This window comes from Marmota monax, unplaced genomic scaffold (genome assembly GCF_021218885.2).
Source record: "Marmota monax isolate L192 unplaced genomic scaffold, Marmota_monax_Labrador192_F-V1.1 WCK01_AAM20220418_F8-fsc00027, whole genome shotgun sequence".
NCBI lineage: Eukaryota > Metazoa > Chordata > Mammalia > Rodentia > Sciuridae > Marmota > Marmota monax.
In genome coordinates, this window is record NW_026694617.1 from 17149835 (window position 1) to 17169371 (window position 19537).

The 19537-nt window shown below is 39.5% G+C and overlaps 1 protein-coding gene across 1 annotated transcript in view; it reads left to right on the forward strand.

Annotated features, from left to right (window-relative positions):
- Lamb4 (laminin subunit beta 4) overlaps nt 1–19537 on the forward strand; it is a 105118-nt gene that overhangs the window by 11381 nt on the left and 74200 nt on the right. Inside the window, exons 3-10 of the mRNA XM_058572154.1 lie at nt 2158–2315; nt 5638–5773; nt 8076–8149; nt 9366–9554; nt 10326–10389; nt 10557–10771; nt 12086–12206; nt 14040–14228. Coding sequence (XP_058428137.1) covers nt 2158–2315; nt 5638–5773; nt 8076–8149; nt 9366–9554; nt 10326–10389; nt 10557–10771; nt 12086–12206; nt 14040–14228 — 1146 coding nt within the window. The remainder of the gene's footprint in view (nt 1–2157; nt 2316–5637; nt 5774–8075; nt 8150–9365; nt 9555–10325; nt 10390–10556; nt 10772–12085; nt 12207–14039; nt 14229–19537) is intronic.

Genomic DNA, 19537 nt, shown 5'->3' on the forward strand with positions numbered 1-19537 from the left:
TATTATATTTAGAATTGTGTATACAAAGTCATGTATGTTGCAATATAAGCAATTTATGAAATGTTCCAGAGAAAATTTAATTATATATGACTAAAATCTTAAATCAATTCCTGAAATTTAACTTTAAATCAGTCTTCAAGTCAGATGTTATAATACCCCACTTACAGAATTGAAGCATTTTTAGAACAGAAGACACTTAAATAAGATGGAATTTAGCATTTCCCGAAGTGTTCTCCTAGTGTTGCATGGAGTGTTAATCTAAGGTGGATTAAAAAAATGCTTTTCATGGTATTGGCACCAAAATAGACATGAAGACAATGGAATAGAATAGAATACACAGAGACAACCCCATATAAATACAGTTATTTGTTACTAGAGAAAGATGCCAAAAAACACTCCTTGGAGAAAAGATAATCTTTTTACAAATGGTTCTGGGAAAACTGGAAATCCATATGTAGAAGAATGAAACTAGATTCCTATCTTTCACCCTACACAAAACCCAACTCAAAGTGGATCAAAGTCCTAGGAATTAGACCCAAAACTCTGCAACTACTAGAAGAAAATGTAGGTCCAACACTCCAGCATATGGGCACAGGAACCAATTTCCTTAACAAGACCCCTAACGTGCAAGAAATAAAACTAAAAAAATCAATAGGTGGGATGCCATCAAATTAAGAATCTTCTGCACAGCAAAGGAAACAAGAACATGAAAAAAGAGAGCCTATGGAATGAGAGAAGATCTTTACCACTTGCTTCTCAGATAGGGAATTAATATATAAAATATACAAAGAACTCAAAAAACTTAACACCAAAAGAAAAATAATAACCCAGTTAATAAATGGGCAAAAGAACTAAACAGGCAATTCTCAAAAAATGAAAGAAAGAAAAGAAATATAAATGGACAAGAAATACATGAAAAAATGCTCAATATCTCTAGCAATTAGTTAAATGCGAATCAAGACCATATTTAGATTTCATCTCACTATATGTATTGGCAAGAATGTGAGGAAAACGATACACTTATACATCATTGGTGGACCTAAAAACTAGCACAACCACTGCAGAAGGCAGTATAGATTCCTCAAAAACCTAGAAATGAGACCACCATGTGACCCAGCTATGCCACTCCTCAGTATATATCCAAAAGATCTAAAATCATCATCCTATAGGGATGCAGCTACATCAATGTTTATAGCAGTGCAATTCACAATAGCCAAGCTATGGAATCAGCCAAGGTGCCTGTCAATAGATTAATGGATAAAGAAAAATGTACACACACACACACACACTCACACAAACTTAGACTTAGGAATATTCTCTCAGAAGCTACACATGAATAATAGAGAACTGAGGTAGCGATTAAGATAGCATTACCCCTGCAGTGATCTTATCTCACTCATGACCAAATTCCCTCATTGCACATCTATAGGACATTAGGCATCAAAATGAATTGTTTGTCATACAGACTGAAACTCTTACTTTATCCTAAAGGGGGATGATTTGTTCCATGGGTTATCTGAACCCAACAATCAGGTTATAAAGGGGTTCTACTGGATCTACTTATTTTAAGGGAAAGATATTTCCCATGTATGTCTTAAAGTCTCCAATTTCATTTTTGCCATTGAAACAACAGATTTAACAGTCAGGATTAGGATTCTCCTTCCTAGTGTCTATTCATTAGGCTTCACTATTTGCCCTAAAATGACACATAAAGAATTCCCAGTAAACAGAAACAGTCTCTGAAGAGGTTTCCTCAAAGCAGAGCTGACACAAGAATTGGTGTGAAGTGATTCATTGAGAGAGTGCCATCAGGAGTAAAGGATTGAAGGCAGTGAACACAGGCCAGCCATGTGCCAAGAGAAGATGCTGAGCATGAACCCCAGGGTGGAGTGGATCCAATGGTATCACCCTTTTGAACCCTGTGTTCATCAGACATTGGCTGTCCCAGGTGGGGCCCAGGGATGCAGATGGTGAACTCTCCCATGCTAGGAGATTCCCATCAGGCTGAGGGCACCAACAGCATCCACAAACTTGAATATCCACGAAACTGGTATTAAAAATAGATGAACCGTTAACTTTCCAGCTTAACCAATTGCTTCTTCAGGCCTTGGGCTCCTTTGGGCCACCTTCTGTGTAGCTGTTTTTGTTGTGTTCAAGGGTGGCTCATTTGCTCGAAAGCTCAAGACAAATGTGACCAGGGTGCCTGCCGTCCTACCCCTGGCAATCTCCTGTTGGGCCGCAGCACGCAACTTACTGCATCTTCTACCTGTGGGCTGAATGGAGCCCAGAAATACTGTATCCTCAGCTACCTGGAGGTGGGTCAGTCCCTTGTTTACTTACTGGGTCATTATTTAATCAATGATGTAGATTTTTCCTGTACACCTGGGCTCACTCAGACAACACTGAAGGATGGGACAATGCTCCTTCCTGAAGTGACCCGGGAAATATAATTAAAAGTCTAGGAAACCTTGACTAATCAGAAAATACAGAAAGTCTGCCAAATTTCTATTTCCTGTACATTCAGAATTAGACAGGAAAGTCTTTATGGTTCAATCCTTGACGGGAATTACAATAAAATCTACCGTTTTACTTATCACTCCCATAGAGCAAACATAATTGACTCATTCAGTGAACATCAAAGGTGCCTCAGGGCCTCAAAACCATTGCTCTGAAAATGAGTCCCCATTGCTCAGCCTTAGGTAGACAGAGGACTTTGAATGGACTGCACATCACCCTCATGATACCACTTGGAAGTTGCATTGTTTCAAAACCATAGATTCCAATGTGAACATATTTTTATGTCTTTTCCCCTTAACAACCAGTTTTTATAAGAAGACCAGTGGCTTTTCAGGGTTCTTCCTCCCTGTATCCTGGCGGCAGAACAAGCATCCAAGGTCATCTGAGTATCGTACCTGCTGAGAACCCTGAGACAATCATGTTCACCCTTAAATGAGAGGATGTACAGGAAGGAAGTTGGACATAAGCCTAATGTTGGTGGCCCAGGATTTTCCATGTATTGTTTATTTAAGGCATCTTGTTTAGGTCTCTGGAAAATGCTTTGTATTCTAATTGATTCTGAGTAAAAGAAGATGATTATAAATAGGTGGAGACAATACTTGTGTGCTTAGCACTGTTCTGTTTGGGAAGTACTTATGTAAGAAAGCAAATCCTCTACATGTTGTAAGGAAATTACATGGAGGAAGTTTTGCTCAACCCTAGGCCAGCTGGGATAGATAGCCCTTCAAGAGATTTTACTAAGTCCAGCTCCTCTAGACAAAAGTGGTTCTCAACTCTCCAGCACTAGCACCGTCCATCTTATTCTTCAACGTCTGGCATTTGTTTACGGTGGTCAGGAGCCAGTGTACTCTGTCAATCACCAGAAATTGGTGATTCTATATCTCAAAGTTATACCACTAGAAATAAAAGTTATTCAGAAAATCAAAGTAAAGGCTTTCTTTTGTTTGGAGAATGACAGAAAGCTTAGACCTGGGGGTGATTCGAAATATTTCAGGCTGACAAGTATCACAGGTGGGGCTACAGATCTGAGTCTATGTCAACATTTGTGCAGCAAAGAGAATGATTGTCCTGCACCCATTGTCTAAGAGAAGTGACAAGCAAAACATTTTCTTTAGAAGCTTCAAGTCAATGCTGATGCACTGCATTTCCCAAGTTGGAATGCCCACATCTGGTGGCCACAGCTAAGAATCCTCTATAGCCAACCCAGTGAAAGACATTGCTTCTAAAATGTTTACAGAAAAAAAAAAATAGCCTAAAAGACCCAAAGTTAAACATTTTCCCTAATTATTTTCATAGTAGTATTTGAAATACTTCAAGGACTTAGCATCTTTTGGTGGCATCACAAGTCTTCTGCTGATCTTCTAGGACAGGTCTGGGACAAACCGACTCATAGGAAGAATTGATCTAGCATCTGTTGTGTTTTTGTTTATTTGTGGTGCTGGGGATCAAACCCAGGGTCTCATGCATGCTAGGCAAGCACTCTCTTACTGAGCCACATCCCAAGGCCCGTCTGTTGTGTCTTAATCTTCAAAGAACATCTTGATTTTTCTTCAACAACAAGCTTAAGGCATCCAGTGATTCTGAAGCACACTGATTATGTGGATTTTTTGGAGGGCTGGTTTACTTGGACAGATTCCAGCTGAAATAATCATTAAAATCATGTGCGTTCAGTCAACAAATTTTATTGAGCATCAACTTTATGCTAGACACTATTCCAGGGAAGGGATATATAGAGAGAAACAGTAAACCAAGTCCTTGCCTTCATTCAGCTTAAATTCTAGATGGAGATACATAATATAGTCTCAAGTAGCGTAAGGATTTATAAAACACGTAAGTTAGAGAAAAGGTCAACAGTGATAGCAAGCCGTGGTGAAGGGAGGTGGTGGCATTTTAGATAAGGTAGTTGAGGAAAAGCTCTTTGAGAGGTTGGCATTTACACAGGGACCTGAAAGAAGGGAAGGATCAAGAGAGAAGACTATTGGGGTGGGAGAATGACTTCTGCCAAGACCCCAAAGAAGAAGGGTTTTTGGTGAGCTTGAAGAATAGCAAGAAGCACGTGTAGCTAGAGCCAGGTGACAAAGGAAGACAGGTAGAAATAAAGTTAAAGCCATGGCCCTGATCAGACAATCAACAGTCACCAGGGACCTGCCTGCTGAGGACATAGGATGTCACAGGTAATTGGTGGCACAGAAAATTATAATGAGCAGTCTCTACTTCTTGGAAGTTTTACAAAAACTCTCCCTCAGAGTCCCTCAAGTGTGAGCCAGGAATAACTGTGCAGGCCACTGAAAGTCCTTTAAAAATGTACATAGAGCCCTCAAGGAGTTTTAAGCAGAGCTACAATTTAAGCTACACCTTAAATTAAGGAAGCTCAAAAGCCAGGCTTTTCTCTTGTCACTTTTGAAAATCCTTCCTAAGCAGAACTAGTTCCAATTTTATTGAGCATCAACTTTGTGCTAGACACTATTCCAGGGGGGGATATATATATATATATATATATATATATATAGAACAGTAAATGAGATCTTCTAGTCTGCAAGACAGGAGGATGGGCCTCTTTGTTGTGAATTTAATGGAAATCCTTTTCCTCTGTCCAAAAATGTGACATAAAGGTTTTTTGTCATGAAAGCTTCCCTACCCCAAACTATCTAAGCTGATAGAAAAGGAATCAAATGACAGTTGCAGATAACCTAGTACCCCAGTGTTTCATGAATTTCTTCTTTCCAAATATTATTTCCTTTTTTGGCTAAAGGAAATAATTCAAAAAATTATTTTGAGTTAGACTCTCCTGAAAATTCAAAAAATACACCATGAGTATTTCTCTATATTTAAAATAACTTGCAGAACATCTGCCTCTTACAGGAGAAAAATTAGTAACACATTTGTATTTTTGCCCCCAAATGCATAAACTTATATAATTTCTAGGTCATATTTGAGTTCAGTTTGTTATTGTATTTAAGCACCTATTGATGGAAAAAGTGATGTCTTGTTATTTCCTCTGCTTTTTATTTTTAGCCCGATTGAAAGATAAATATAGTGTGTACAGCTTGTTTTTAGATTCAGATCAACAATAAGTAGTTAAAATTCCTTATTTTTAAATTTAATAATGGTGTTTTCCAGGGGGAACAAAAATGTTTCGTGTGTGACTCCCGATTTCCCTATGACCCGTATTCCCAGCCTAACAGTCACACCATTGAGAATGTAATCACAAGTTTTGAACCAGACAGAGGAAAGAAATGGTGGCAATCTGAGAATGGTATGATCAAATTTCTTTTCAGTTTTTCATTTCTTCATATTTTAATAAGGCACCTTCCTCTTTGCCTGCTTTTTAACAATAGCACTGCAAGATGTGATCCACCAACAATGTGAGCCAAACTTATTTTCCTTTTAAGAAAGAATATTTTCCTTCAGAGAAACCGAAATGTATTTTCAGCACCTACCTCAGAATATTTCACTCTTCCCATATGGGGGAGGAAACTATCTTTGTATCCTTTTGTTCTTTATAAAAAATTAAAAAGTTTATGAAGTGTTGGTGAATTAACCCTAATCTAAAACACACTGATGTGAACCGAATGAATAATGCCAGGGGATGTTTGGGAATTAACACCAGGTACTTTTTCCTTTTTTAATCCATGGAGAGATAAAGAACATTTTGCTCCTTACAATGAGCTAAAGCTTTTAATTTAAAATTGAAAAGATAATTGGCTACTAACTTTAAGTTCTTTCCTCCCTGAAGTGACGTCCTCCTCTGCTTGTGACAATGGTGCTATGGAGCCCCACACTGGCCATGACCATCTGTTGGTCTGAAGGTCTGACAGGCCCACTCTAAGTGTGAACCTGATGAGGGATCCCTCTTGTCCCACCCATCCCTGGGCCTTATCTTCATGACCTAACTCCATTCCGTGCATGAAGACCTCCCCAAGGGGCAGCCTCCTCACTCGCAGCAGCCCCTCTTCAACATGGGTGTGGAGCCCTCTCAGTTTCCCTTAGCAACAAAATCATTCCACTTACCACATCTCTAGGTTGCACTTTGGGTTCTAATATTTCTATTCTCTTCATATTTCTAAATATATTTCTTTTAGAGGATCCTAGACCATTAGAGAACAGCATGGGAATCATCATATTATATAAGATAGTTTGGGGCAAGCATAACATGAGGCAGTTTTTCTATGCCATCTGCTTGACAAAGGCATGACTGGTGTCTACTAAATGCCATTTCATTTTGGATCCCAGTTATCGTTGAGCATTGGACTCTCCTGAATGAATAGGATGTTGTTTTTACTGCAGTCCCGTCTTCACTGATGAATGGTTGCCATTTTTGCTTAACAGCTGTTCTGACCCACACGTCCAGCATTTGTTCCACTTGTCCTCACAAAGAGAATGTCACTCTGTCAGAGCCGAATACACAATGAGGGTTCTCAACCAAGCGTTTTCAAAGAGAGGAAAGTAGATCTCTTCCTAGAAAGCATTGGAGCCTTTGACACAAAACCCAGAATACGGCTGAACTCTCAGCAGCAAACTCTTCCCCCCTGTTCAGCCTAAGGTCTAAGCTGGACACCGGCTCACTGTGTCAGACCACTGTTGTCTAGAGCTGCACCATGCAGTCTGCTAGCCCCTAGCTACAGGAGGCTGCTGAGCACTTAAAACATGGCCAATCCAAGCTGAGTTGTGCTACAAATGAAAAAACACCTCAGATTTCTAAAACATCATTTAGAAAATGTCTAACAAAGCATTTCAATTTTAAAATATTGATTATAGGCTGAAATGATAATATTGTGGCTATATTGGTTTAAGTATGTTATTAAAAATAAATTTAACTGGTTCACTTTCTGTTTTCAAAGTAGTTACTAGAAAAAAAATTATTCATGTCCTCCTCATGAGTCATTTTGAATAAGACTCATGTTCTGCTTCTGTTGGACAGTGCTGCTCTCAAGAGCTCTGGGCTTCCATCAGGTCCAGGTCAAGGTGGATGCTCCATTTGCATGTTAGAGATGGATCACAGCTAACTAGATCCATGCAAAATCCTGGCTAGGACTTTTGTCATCTCCTCAGTCACAGAGGAGCCCACAGGTTCCCCACTTCAAGGGGAATGTTCCAAGCTATGTTTTATGATAAATGAGTAAATTCTAGTTCAAATGAGTTAGCAACTGTTGGAAGAAACGGGTGTGTTGATTTTCATCATGCTCCAGCTTGCTAGCTCCTGTTTATGTGTAGTCTAGATCTAAGCCTAAGGAAATGAACTCTCTCTTCTCACCCCATGGGAAAGGGCCTGAAACTCCCTCGGGGGCATGTGATGCTGCCACACAGTGGCTGCTTATGTTGCCACCAAAACATGCCTGCATGCCTGCAGAGACCAGGATATATCTATGCTATTCTCACATAGATTTCCTGGGCCTGGAGTGGCCCAGCAGCATGTCCAGACTGGCAAAGAGCGTTGACTACCTGCCTGTGATGTCAAAGGTATCTTACTATAAGCAAGCCAAAATAAGGGGTTAACATGATAAGCCGGGATTTCTCAAAAGCATTGATTTTTTTTTTCTTTCTGGATTTTTCTTTAGGCCTTGATCACGTCAGCATCAGATTGGACCTAGAGGCGATATTTCAGTTCAGCCACCTTATACTGACCTTTAAGGTACAGAGGGACAGGCTGGCTGTCCCCTTTACCTGTCCCTTTTACCTGTCCCATAATCTGAACTTTCACTTTTTTACAGAGAACAAAAGCAGAATAGGTCTAGCCTCAACTTTTGTCACTTGGGTTTTGTTCTTCAGTAAAATTTTAAAAATTGTTTATTAATTAATGAGTAAATGGTTAAATTTTTTTTCTAAAATCTTAGAAGACAAGAAAGAGGCAAACTTCAGGTAATAGGTGATAAGAACCATAAGAATTAGAAAGATAATTCATAGGAGAAAAGGACAGGAACTGAGGATTATTTGGGGAAAGATGGAAAGATTGTGATCAACAGAAGAAGAAAAATTAGACTCTTTACTAAGGTTGGTCAGATGCCAGAGCAAATCATTGTGCTAGAGTCTTTCATAATCACTCATCAAAATTTTAACTTTGATTTCAGGCCTGGTACTAGTTTTGATAATAAAGAATGAGTGTAAAATAAAAAACAAACAAAAATGATTATTGGTCTTTGCCCCCAGAGAACTTACCATCTATTGATGAATACAAGCATATAAATAGGAAGTTGTAATACAAAGTACAGAAATAGAGGCATGATTAGAATGCAAGGAGACTTAGCTGAAGAGGCTAAATCTGCTCTGGGGAATCAGAATCAACTTCACAGATGAGTTTTGAAGGATGTAAAAGAGTTTGCCTGAGGAAAAATATTCTAGATTAAGGGAATCAAAGTGAATTGCTGTTAAATATTAATGGCATTAGCTTTTCAACTTATATGCCATCTTCCTTCAATTACTAGTTCACATAGTCATAAATATTTTCAAAATACAATTAGATTCTGAGGACAAAGTATTTATTCACAAATTCTTCCCTACTTACTGGAATGAGATCTAGGTGGGTTTACTATATAGTAGATTTAAAAGATACATATAAAGTTGGAAAAAATGGAATTACAAAATAAGAATGGCTGGGAGCAGTGGCACACACCTGCAATCCCAGTGGCTTGGGAGGCGGAGGCAGGAGGATTGCCAGCCTTCAGCAACAGGGAGGCACTAAGCAATTCAGTGAGACCCTGTCTCTAAATAAAATACAAAAAAAAGGGCCGGGGATGTGCTCCTGAGTTCAATCCCTGGTACCCCCCCCCCCAAAAAAAAAGAATGTTCAATGTGAAGTAGGTAATAAAATCTGCCTCTGTGACAATTACAACTTTTACTTATTTTCATAGACTTTTCGGCCTGCTGCAATGTTAGTGGAACGATCCACAGACTACGGACACTCCTGGAAAGTGCTCAGATATTTTGCAAAAGACTGTGCTGCCTCCTTTCCTGATGTCACATCTGGCCAGGCCCAGGGAGTGGGAGACCTTGTTTGTGACTCCAAATATTCAGATATTGAACCCTCAACTGGTGGCGAGGTAAAATTTCCTTCCTTTTCAAAACTTTCAAAAATGTGATTGACTCAAATTTTAGAAGAAATTTATATTACTTACTGAAATATAACTTGAGCTGTTTGTTTTTTAAACATGAAAGTGTCTATATTGAAATGATTCCTGAATAAGAAATTATAAATACATTAGAATAATCCTTCATAAGAATGCCCAGCTAAAGGGTAAACAGGGCTAAAATCTAAACTGGGCCCTATGGCCCTGGTCACCTGTTTCTAACCCTTGCAAAGGAGTCACAGGCCAGCAGCATCTCTGGGTTCACCATCCCATTCCCATGCTCTTCAAACCACCACCCAGTGGAACCTCCAGGAACATCCCTCTAAGCAAAGCTGGTGACTGGCAGGGGGTCAGGGTGGGAGTGGGGTTGGAGGTACTATTTCATCAGGGAGGTAAGAAAGAATTGGTGGCAGGTGATAGTTTCAGAACTCTTTGCCAGCCCAAATTGATGGTGGCTTGCTGAATTGTCTACCACTCCACCCCAACCCAGCTTGGACCCCTCTTCACCAATAGCATCATTCCTTCTGTCTGTAGGGATACCTGTGATGAAGAGCCAGGAAGGACTGGTTCACCCCTGGCATTCATATTTGTTCTTGGTACTTTTATTTATATTCTAACCCAAGTGATAATTTATATCCTACATCAGCTAAGTCCACTTGCGAGATCAAAAACTCTTTCGAAGAAAATTAGACAATTAGGTTTTGGGGTTACATGCTATACATTTATCTACATTTGTTTTTACAGGTTGTTTTAAAAGTTTTGGATCCCAGCTTTGAAATAGAAAACCCTTACAGCCCCTACATCCAGGGTATGAATTGTTTTGTATGTTTCCTGCTTCTCTTTAAATTTTGTGCCAGGACTATTCCTTGTAACAGCATCTCCATAGCATGCTAAGGGAATGTTAGTCAAGGCGGGCGCCTTGAACTAATGCAACTTAAATGCATATTTATATATTGCTTCATTTTCACTCTCTAGATCTTGTAACATTAACAAACCTGAGGATAAACTTTACCAAACTCCATACACTTGGGGATACTTTTCTGGGAAGGAAGCAAAATGATTCCCTTGATAAATACTACTATGCTCTGTATGAAATGGTTCTTCGGGGAAGCTGTTTTTGCAATGGCCATGCCAGTGAATGTGGTCCTTCACAGAAAGAGCGGGGCGACACTTTCAGCTCCCCAGGAATGGTGAGTCATTAATCCAAAGAAAAGTTGGCTCTTCTTCCTGTCCCTTGCTGTCCTGATGCTGAATGCACTCCAGACCTCTACATGGAGATCAACAAATCCTACTGCCAGTTTTCTGTTGGAGCAGGAAACTGTCATTCAACCTTGTCCAACAGGCCATCTGGGGGCCTTTCTTCTAGCCAGAGTTTCTTGTGAATTATGCCACCTATGAATTTCATTTTACTAATGAGCAGATTTTATAATTTATGATTTCAAGATGGCCAATCTTGACCTCCTTTTGTTATTTTTCAGGAAATGGAGATTTAATAGGGCTAAACCAGAATTTCACATTCATTCTCTTGCAAAAAATTATTGAAGGTCTGTTGATGTGAGATACTGTACTCAAAGCTAAACTGTTTCAGAAAATATCTGATGTTATAAAAATGTTCAATCCTAGTAATATTCTTTTACTCTGAATAACAATATCTTAATACTGAAGATTGCCCTCATTCTTAGAACTAGTCTTAAAGGTTGGTGTAATAGAACTGTTTTTTTTTGTTGTTGTTTGTTTGTTTATTTTTATATCTTTATTTTATTTATTTATATGTGGTGCTGAGGATCAAACCCAGTGCCTCACGCATGCTAGGTGAGCGCTCTACCACTGAGCCACAACCCCAACCCCAATAGAACTGTTTTTGTTTCATTTTGTTGTGATGCTGAAGAATGAACCCAGTACCTTGCATGTGCCAGGCAAGCATGCTACCACTGAGCCATATCCCCAGCCCACTAACTGTGTTTCTGTGCAAAGTCCCAGGGGTGTGCCTATTAAATAAATTTAGACCATTTACTAGGCATAAATCTCAGGCTTACTGTCTAGGCCATTGTATCTTCCCACCCAACAACTTCTATGTTTCACCAAAATAGAGCAACACTCTGAACGCTGGTCATTTAGAGAAAAACCAAGAGAATCACATGTCTTACAGTTTCCCTTTTTAACTCCCTATTTCCCCTTATGGTTCTAAACACCCAATAAACACCCCTCCCTCAACACTCCCATGTCCATTATGTCTCTCATTTTACTGAGGTTGTAATGTTTGGCACTGAAATAGAATTCAGGGGAAAAATGTATTTAAATGTTCACTGAACTTTTGAAAATTTTTAAAGTTTAAAAGCTAGTTAAGCAGGCAATTGAAGATAGTTGAGGTTGTTATTGTCACTAACACGTGGAAAAAGAAGAGTCAGAGAGGGCCCATGACCAGATCTTTCATTTTTCACTTAAAGAACCCCAGGGCTTTTCAGAGAAAAGGCATATTTTAACACTGTTTATTGCACATGCAGGTTCATGGTCGGTGCGTCTGTCAGCACAACACAGATGGCCCAAACTGTGAGAGGTGCAAGGACTTCTTCCAGGATGCTCCATGGAGACCAGCCATAGGCTCTCAGGACAATGCATGCAGATGTAGGTGAAAAAAATCCTCATATGGATTGAATGTATTCTGTATTCCCAGTTTTGGAGAATACATAGTTCATTCACTGGGGCTGCAGGTTGCAAAGGTGATGAGGCTGTGGCTCCCAGCTCTAATTGTGTGACATCCTAATCCCTCCAGTTATGTCACATAGAAGAACCACCAAATTCTGCAACTGTTACTACAATAATTTTTTTGATAAAATTATATGTGTTTTGTGTGGCACATTTTCAGAGGCTAGGCAGAGTCTTGTGATGCTAAAATAACTAAAGGCAATGCACAGAGAGCTCGACCATCTTCCTGAATGATCATGCGGTCCCTAAACAGGACCTTAAGCCACATATAGGATGATGGGAGAAAGGAGATCCAGAATTGAAATTGACAATAATAATAATAATAAATTATTATTAATAAAATGTGGGAGACCAACCTCGCACATGACTGAGTTAACTCCCCTGCTGGGTGATGTGGTGTCAGGCACCCATGCTGCTAGACTGCCCCCTCTTCTAGGGTTCGAGTGACTGTCTTCATGCCCGGGCATGTCTTCCTACAGCCCCATGGGTGGAGCTATGCTCACCTGTTCCTTTGTAATGTAACCCCTTGCCCTGTTTAAGATAGAATGTTCCATGGAAGTGCCTTGTGTGTGTATCCTTCTCTTACTGTGCTCTTGGGTGTGGCCTACCTAGAAGTCACTCAACCTGCCGACAGTGGACATCATGAAGATAGACTCAGCCCCCTGAAACCTGACCCCTTGCCTCATTTGAATAGCTTCTCCTCAATAAAAGGGGTCAGCCTGTGCTCGCTCCTGCGCTCTCTCTCTCTCTCTCTCTCTCTCTCTCTCTCTCTCTCTCTCTCTCTCTCTCTCCCTCTCTCTTCCTGCAGACCCTTAAGGTCAGAAGAGCTGTCCCAGCGACCCCAAAGAAAAAGGTATTTGTGTCTCTTGTGTGGTTATTTTGCCGCTCCCCGATTAGCCCAGTTCAACTGGAGTGACCCCTGAGCCTTTTAGTCATGAACAGAAACCCGCCAATAAAATATTCAGGTTGATAAGATGTTGTTTTTGATGCTGGCAACATGTTTGCTGCTTCTGAATTTTGATGAACTTCTAAACAATCTTGTTATTTATTTTCTTTTCCCAGATTTAGAAAAATAGGACTTGAGGAAGAGAAAGGAAGTCCCTTAGAAGACCTCTAGTAAAGAAGCCCTTTCCGCCACAGTCACAGTACACAACCAAACATGGGCCAAATTTAGGCTGTTTATAGAGAAAAACCCAAGAGATATTACCATGAAGACAAATTCCTCTAAACAGACTGGCTGGCCCTCTAATTCTCTGGCTGAGCCCCAGATGAGATTTCATATGACCTGCAACCTTTCCTGCAGCTTTTCTGTCCCTACAGAGGGGCATAATCTGAACAGGGCTCAGCTCCATCTTATTTGAGAATCCGAGTATATATAGAACGCTTCAGGTGAAAAATTCAAATTTACAGAGCATAAGTAGGTAAAAGCGCTCTCTATGAAACTACACATATTGCACTCTGTGGCTTCTAGGTCACTTAAATGATTTATTTTGTTTGCATCATTTTTAAAAAACTACATATTAAACATTGAAGGAACACATTTTATAGAAAGTACCGGAGCAGAAACAGAGGGGTGAGGGATCCTTGGAAAGCAGCGGTTTGGGCCCTTTGTACCTTTGCTGCGTCTAGAAAGAGGTGCCAGTGGCTGTGGCCAGGAAGAGAGGTGCAGGACCGGAGTGTGGAACAGGGCTTGGTTCTTCCTGAGATGTTGGCGAATCTCTCAGGCACTAAGGCAATCTCCTCCTTTCTCAGCATGTAGCTGTAATGGCCACTCTGACCGCTGTCATTTCGATCTGGCCACGTACCTGGCGAGTGGCGGCCTCAGCGGAGGCGTGTGCGAGGACTGCCAGCACCACACGGAGGGCCAGCACTGCGACCGCTGCAGACCCCTGTTCTACAAGGACCCCCTCAAGGCCATCTCAGATCCTGATGCATGCCTGCGTGAGTCCCCAACCCCAACCCTGCCCCACCCTTTCCACTCATCCAAGGAAGTTCTGATTTGGCTTCACTGGGGCTGCCAGTCCCCACTCTGCTTAATGGGTCTCCAAACAACCCTATTTGGGAAGGCGGGGGCGAGGCATGCATAAGCGCTTCCGCTTTAAGAGCTTTTCTTTCTCCAAACAAGTTGAGCCAACTAATCCAGGTGGGTCTTGAAGGTCTTGAAGCAGGACCTGATTCTATCAGGGAATCAGGAAACAATTCTGAATTCAACCAGGAGGGGCAGATGGCTTCCCAAGATCCCTTCAGGTGTCTTGAGAATCATGGAATTAGCTTCACTTAGGGAAGTAGCTAAAGAGGTGACTTGCCTAAAACATTTGACTGGCTTGAGACAATTCAATTTTGCTGTTTAGATGAATAAGGTAAGGTATTGCCTTGCTTCATAAAATAATTTAAAAAAAGAAGAACAGGAGGGAAACTTTTAAAATCTCTTATCTTTCATCTCAACTATTTTATGAGAAATAATTCAAGCACATACAAACTAATAGACAATAATATACCCACCACCAACTTTATTAAAACCTAAACTCATCTTATTGCCACCAGGACTTTCTTTAATAAAACATAACAGGCACCATCCAGGTCCCAGGTGCACCCCATTCCTTCACCCTCCTTCCTAGGAGTAAGCTGTCTCATATACTAAGTATTTATCATTATCATTCTTGTTTTATGCTTTCATGTGTGTTTTTATCCACAAACAACGTAGGTTGGCACATTTTCAAATTTTTGATAACAATGATTTTAGATAATAATATTATGCCATAAATAACCTTCAGAAACTTGAATATTTCATTCAACATTATACTTTTAAGATATGTCCATATCAAGTAGCCCTTCTTTCATTTTAATTTCTGTATTGAATTACATCCTATGACAAAGTGTATTTGTCCCATTTTCCTTCTGATTCTACAATAAGCATTTCTGTATTTGTGACTTAGTATACACATGCAAGGACTATCCCTAAGCAACACAACTGAGAGTGGGATTTCTGGCCCATGGGGTATGCACCTCTTCAAATTGATTAGATAATACAGAATCGTCCTGTGCCAATTGCCACTCACACCAATAGTGTAAAAACCTCCTGTGGCTCTATATCCTTGCCAGCACTCAAATTTTGTTAATCTTGGTTTTGTCACACTTTTATTTAGTAAATGAAGTGTTAAATCAACGTGGTTTTAATTTGTATTTCTCTGCAGGACTGAAATTAAAATGAGGTAAGCAAAGCACTATTTCCCAAAATGTATGTAGCATTCACTGTCAGGGTCATGTAAGTGCATACTTGTCTTCTTAAATTTTATACCCTAGGCACTTTGCTTGCCTCACTGTAGTCCCATCATTACTGTATGTTATAGCCCAGATAAATACTCCAAACTGACTTAACCGTACCCTGTGTGAGTAACTGGGTCTGAGATGTTATTTATAAACTAAGAAGTTAGTCTGCTTCCCACCTCCCCCGCTCCATGTTTGCTGGTGGAAGACATGACAGTCTTGGGCCAAAGGAAAAAAAAAACTTTATTATTCATGCCAAGCAAGCAATAAGCTCAGTGGCTGAGCACTTGCCTCACATGTGTGAGGCACTGGGTTTGATCTTTAGCACCACATAAAAATGTAACAAATAAAATAAAGGCATTCTGTCCAACTACTACTACCAAAAAAAAAAAATCATTGTGTTGGCTTGGGTTCCCATGTACCCAAGACCCAAGTCCCAAGGATACCAAATGGATACTGCACACACTTAGTGAGCTTATGCCACAGACAAGGAATATTGAACTTGGAGGATTTGTTGCCTTTATAACAAGTGAAAGCAAGCTTGCTCTTTGACCAGAGGCAGATGTTACCTTATCTTTCAAATTCCTTGCTGCAAACACAACCCTAAGAAATTCCTGGGTAAAGAGGAAGCAGGGCCTTGCATTGTTAGCGTATCAGCAGAAACCTTCAGGATGTCCAAGACCCATGGAGAACTGCCTTTCCTTGAACCCAGAAAACATGCTTCTTAGACTGTATCATCAATGTAAAGTAAAAGCAAGGAAGGTTGCTTCAAACTTAAAATAATCATAATAAAATGAATTCTTAAATAAAAGTAATTCGGTAGCCACCTAACTACATTCAATGTCCTAGATTTCAAACTAGAAATGACCAAATATATCACAATATAAAAAAGTATCAATAAAGGGGTTTTGTTTAGATTACTCAGTAGGCACTAATACAAAATTTAACTTACATGACCTGTTCAAAATTGACATGACATGTAAGTTCAAAACTTACATGACATGTTCAAAATTCCAAGAAAATGTTTTTAGAGCATGTTCGTAAATGTCCAGAATCTTTGATATATCTCTCTCCCCTGCTATATACACACACACACATACACACACACATACACACACACACACACACCACTCACACACACACATGCACATACCCCCACACACCATTCACAACTTTTATTAAGGTTTTAGAAATTATATATTTAGAAAAGAAGAAGCTGGATCTGATGGTGCACACTTGTAATCCCAGCAGCTCAGAAGGCTGAGGCAGAAAAATCGCAAATTCAAAGCCAGCTTCAGCAACTTAGCCAGACTCTGCCTCAAAATAAAAAATAAAAAGAACTGGGGGATGTAGATCAGTGATAAAGCACCTCTGGGTTCAATCCTTTGTACAAAAAAAAAAAAAAAGAAAGATGGAATTGCTCTTCTGGGTAGAATCAGGAAAATAACAGTGTTTCAAAACAGATATTATAGTAATCTAGAAAGATATTTGGAAATAGTAAACCAAATATTTTAAACACATTAATAAAAGTCTTATTCCTTAAGAACTACTTAGTATTAACTTGGTGGTTCCTTTGTGTAAGGAGGGGGCAAGTAACAAAAACTAGTACCCCAATATGAATTAAGTCATTCTTTGTAAACAAGGAGTTTTTCCAGAGAAGGCAGATGAGGAGCTTGTAACAAACTTCCTTCATGTTTGTCCCCAGTTTCTCCCAGTTCACCCAAACATGTGCTTATTGTATGTACACAGATGATGTGGACTGAGAAGATTGATTAGCACTCTCTTACAGATTTTCTCTAAATTGTCCTTGCTTGAACCTAAATATTTACATAAGTAGATTCCAGGCATAAGAGTTGATTAATTTTAAATCTTCTAGTACTAAGACAGTTAAATGCAATATAGAATTGTGCTCTATTGTGTAATATGAAATGAATTGCATTCTGCCATCATGTATGACAAATTAGAATAAATAAATAATTTAATAAATTTTTTAAAAAAGAATCCATTAAGAACCAGTCATCCAGGCCAAGGTGACCTAGAGTTACCATGGTAGTGGGGACCTGACAGTCTGATGTCATCCAGTCTGATGTCAATTCAAAGTCAAGTGGTAAAGTGGGTGGGACTCTGTGGAAACTTCTCTGGGATCCCCAATAAAGTAAAGTGCAGGAAAGGCACACTGTCTCTCTCCTCTCTGAGAGGACCCATTTTCTCCCTTTAGAGTGTCCCTTTTCCATGTCTATCTCTTCAATAAACTTAAACCTGTTACTCTGAGGAAACAAAGAAAAATCAGAGACTTGGTAATGAAAGGTAAGGTAATAAAAGTTTGCGAGAATCAAATTCTGACATGACTAGGTTTTATTGGACTTCTGAAGGCTGGGACATGGATTATTTCAAAGTTAAGTCACTGTCCACTCACCCTGCCCCTAAAGGTACTTTCGTGCATAATTAAATTACACTCTAGAACTCAGTGCTGACTCTTCCGAGTATTTCCCAAAAGAAGTTGAGTTTTTGTCCTTTTGACCACTTCTAAAACGGTCCTTCTAGTCCTTCCTTTTTGGAAGCAACTGGCTTTAATTAAAAGAAAATTGTGACTCTTTTGTCTCCAAATTAAACAGATCCCAATTTTGTTTTTCCACAGAAAGATTTTATCACCAGTCACAATCCTATAACAAACAATCAAAACTTGAAAGAATCTGTCAGACATCTCCGAGTTTGCTTCAATGACAGAAAACAACTGGTTTGACTGGATTTTTTCCCATTGAACTCAGTCTTTACACCTGAGGGCTTTCTTTTTGTCAGTCCAAAGCAAACATATATAAAAGTGAGTGAGGTTTTTCTTTAAAATAAGATGTTCATTTTTTACATTTATTGCATTCTTTAAAAGTAGAATTCCTTGGAAACATGCAGACACAAAGCAACAAGAGACAACAGTATGAACGATTACCTACCAATACATTCATCCTCTAAACCAAGGCCACTGGTGCTACTTCAGCACATATCTGGACACCTCCAATAATGAGACATCACTGCTCTCTGGGGTAGATTAGGTAGCCCTAACTATTAGAGAGCTCTTCCTTATCTTCAAAGTCTACATTTTGTAACCTCTCCACTCTAGTCCTTATTCTGTCCCCTGGAATTATTCATACTATCAGCATCCCTTTTCATGACACTCCTTCCTTGAATTATTCAAATTTCTGTTTAAAATAATAATAATAATAATAATAATAATAATAATAAGAAGAAGAAGAAGAAGAAGAAGAAGAAGAAGAAGTAGTGTTAGTAATGGTGGTGCCAGGCATAGTGGTGCACGCCTGTGATCCCAGCAACTTGGGAGGCTAAAGCACGAGGATGGCAAGTTCCAGGCCAACCTCAGCAACTTAGCAAAACTCTGTCTTAAAAACAAACAAACAAAAACAGCCAGGGCAGGGGACTGGGGATGTAATTTAGTGTCCCCAGAACCAATCAACAAGTGCCAAAAATAAAAATCAAATTTTAAAAATGCTGCTTGTGTTGTATAGCGTCTGTTTGCCCCGTTTTCCAGAATCTCCTCATCCAAGATTGGCTTCATCAACAGATTTCCAAAATGAAATCAGGGACATGACTACAGCTTACTATTCCCCCTGTTCCCTCCCTTTCTTTCCTGTAGGTGTTTCAAGAAAAACTACAAAGAATGACAGCACTTTCCTTGCAACATAGTTTTTTTATGATGGAGAAGAACAAACTTAACCGTTTCAGAGATTTGGCAGACATTTTATGTGATCTCCTCTTTTTTCTCATGTCCTTGGAATGAGATATATAGCATCACAGCATCCTACTTTAAACTTGTGTCTTGACCTTATTTTCATTTTTAGTCTTTCTTTAATCTGTTTATTGAGTTGAAAATTCACATAACATAAAATTAACCATTTTAAAATAAAAACTCACTAACATAATGTACAACCACCAATCTACCTAGTTCCAAAACATTTTCATCAACCCAGGAA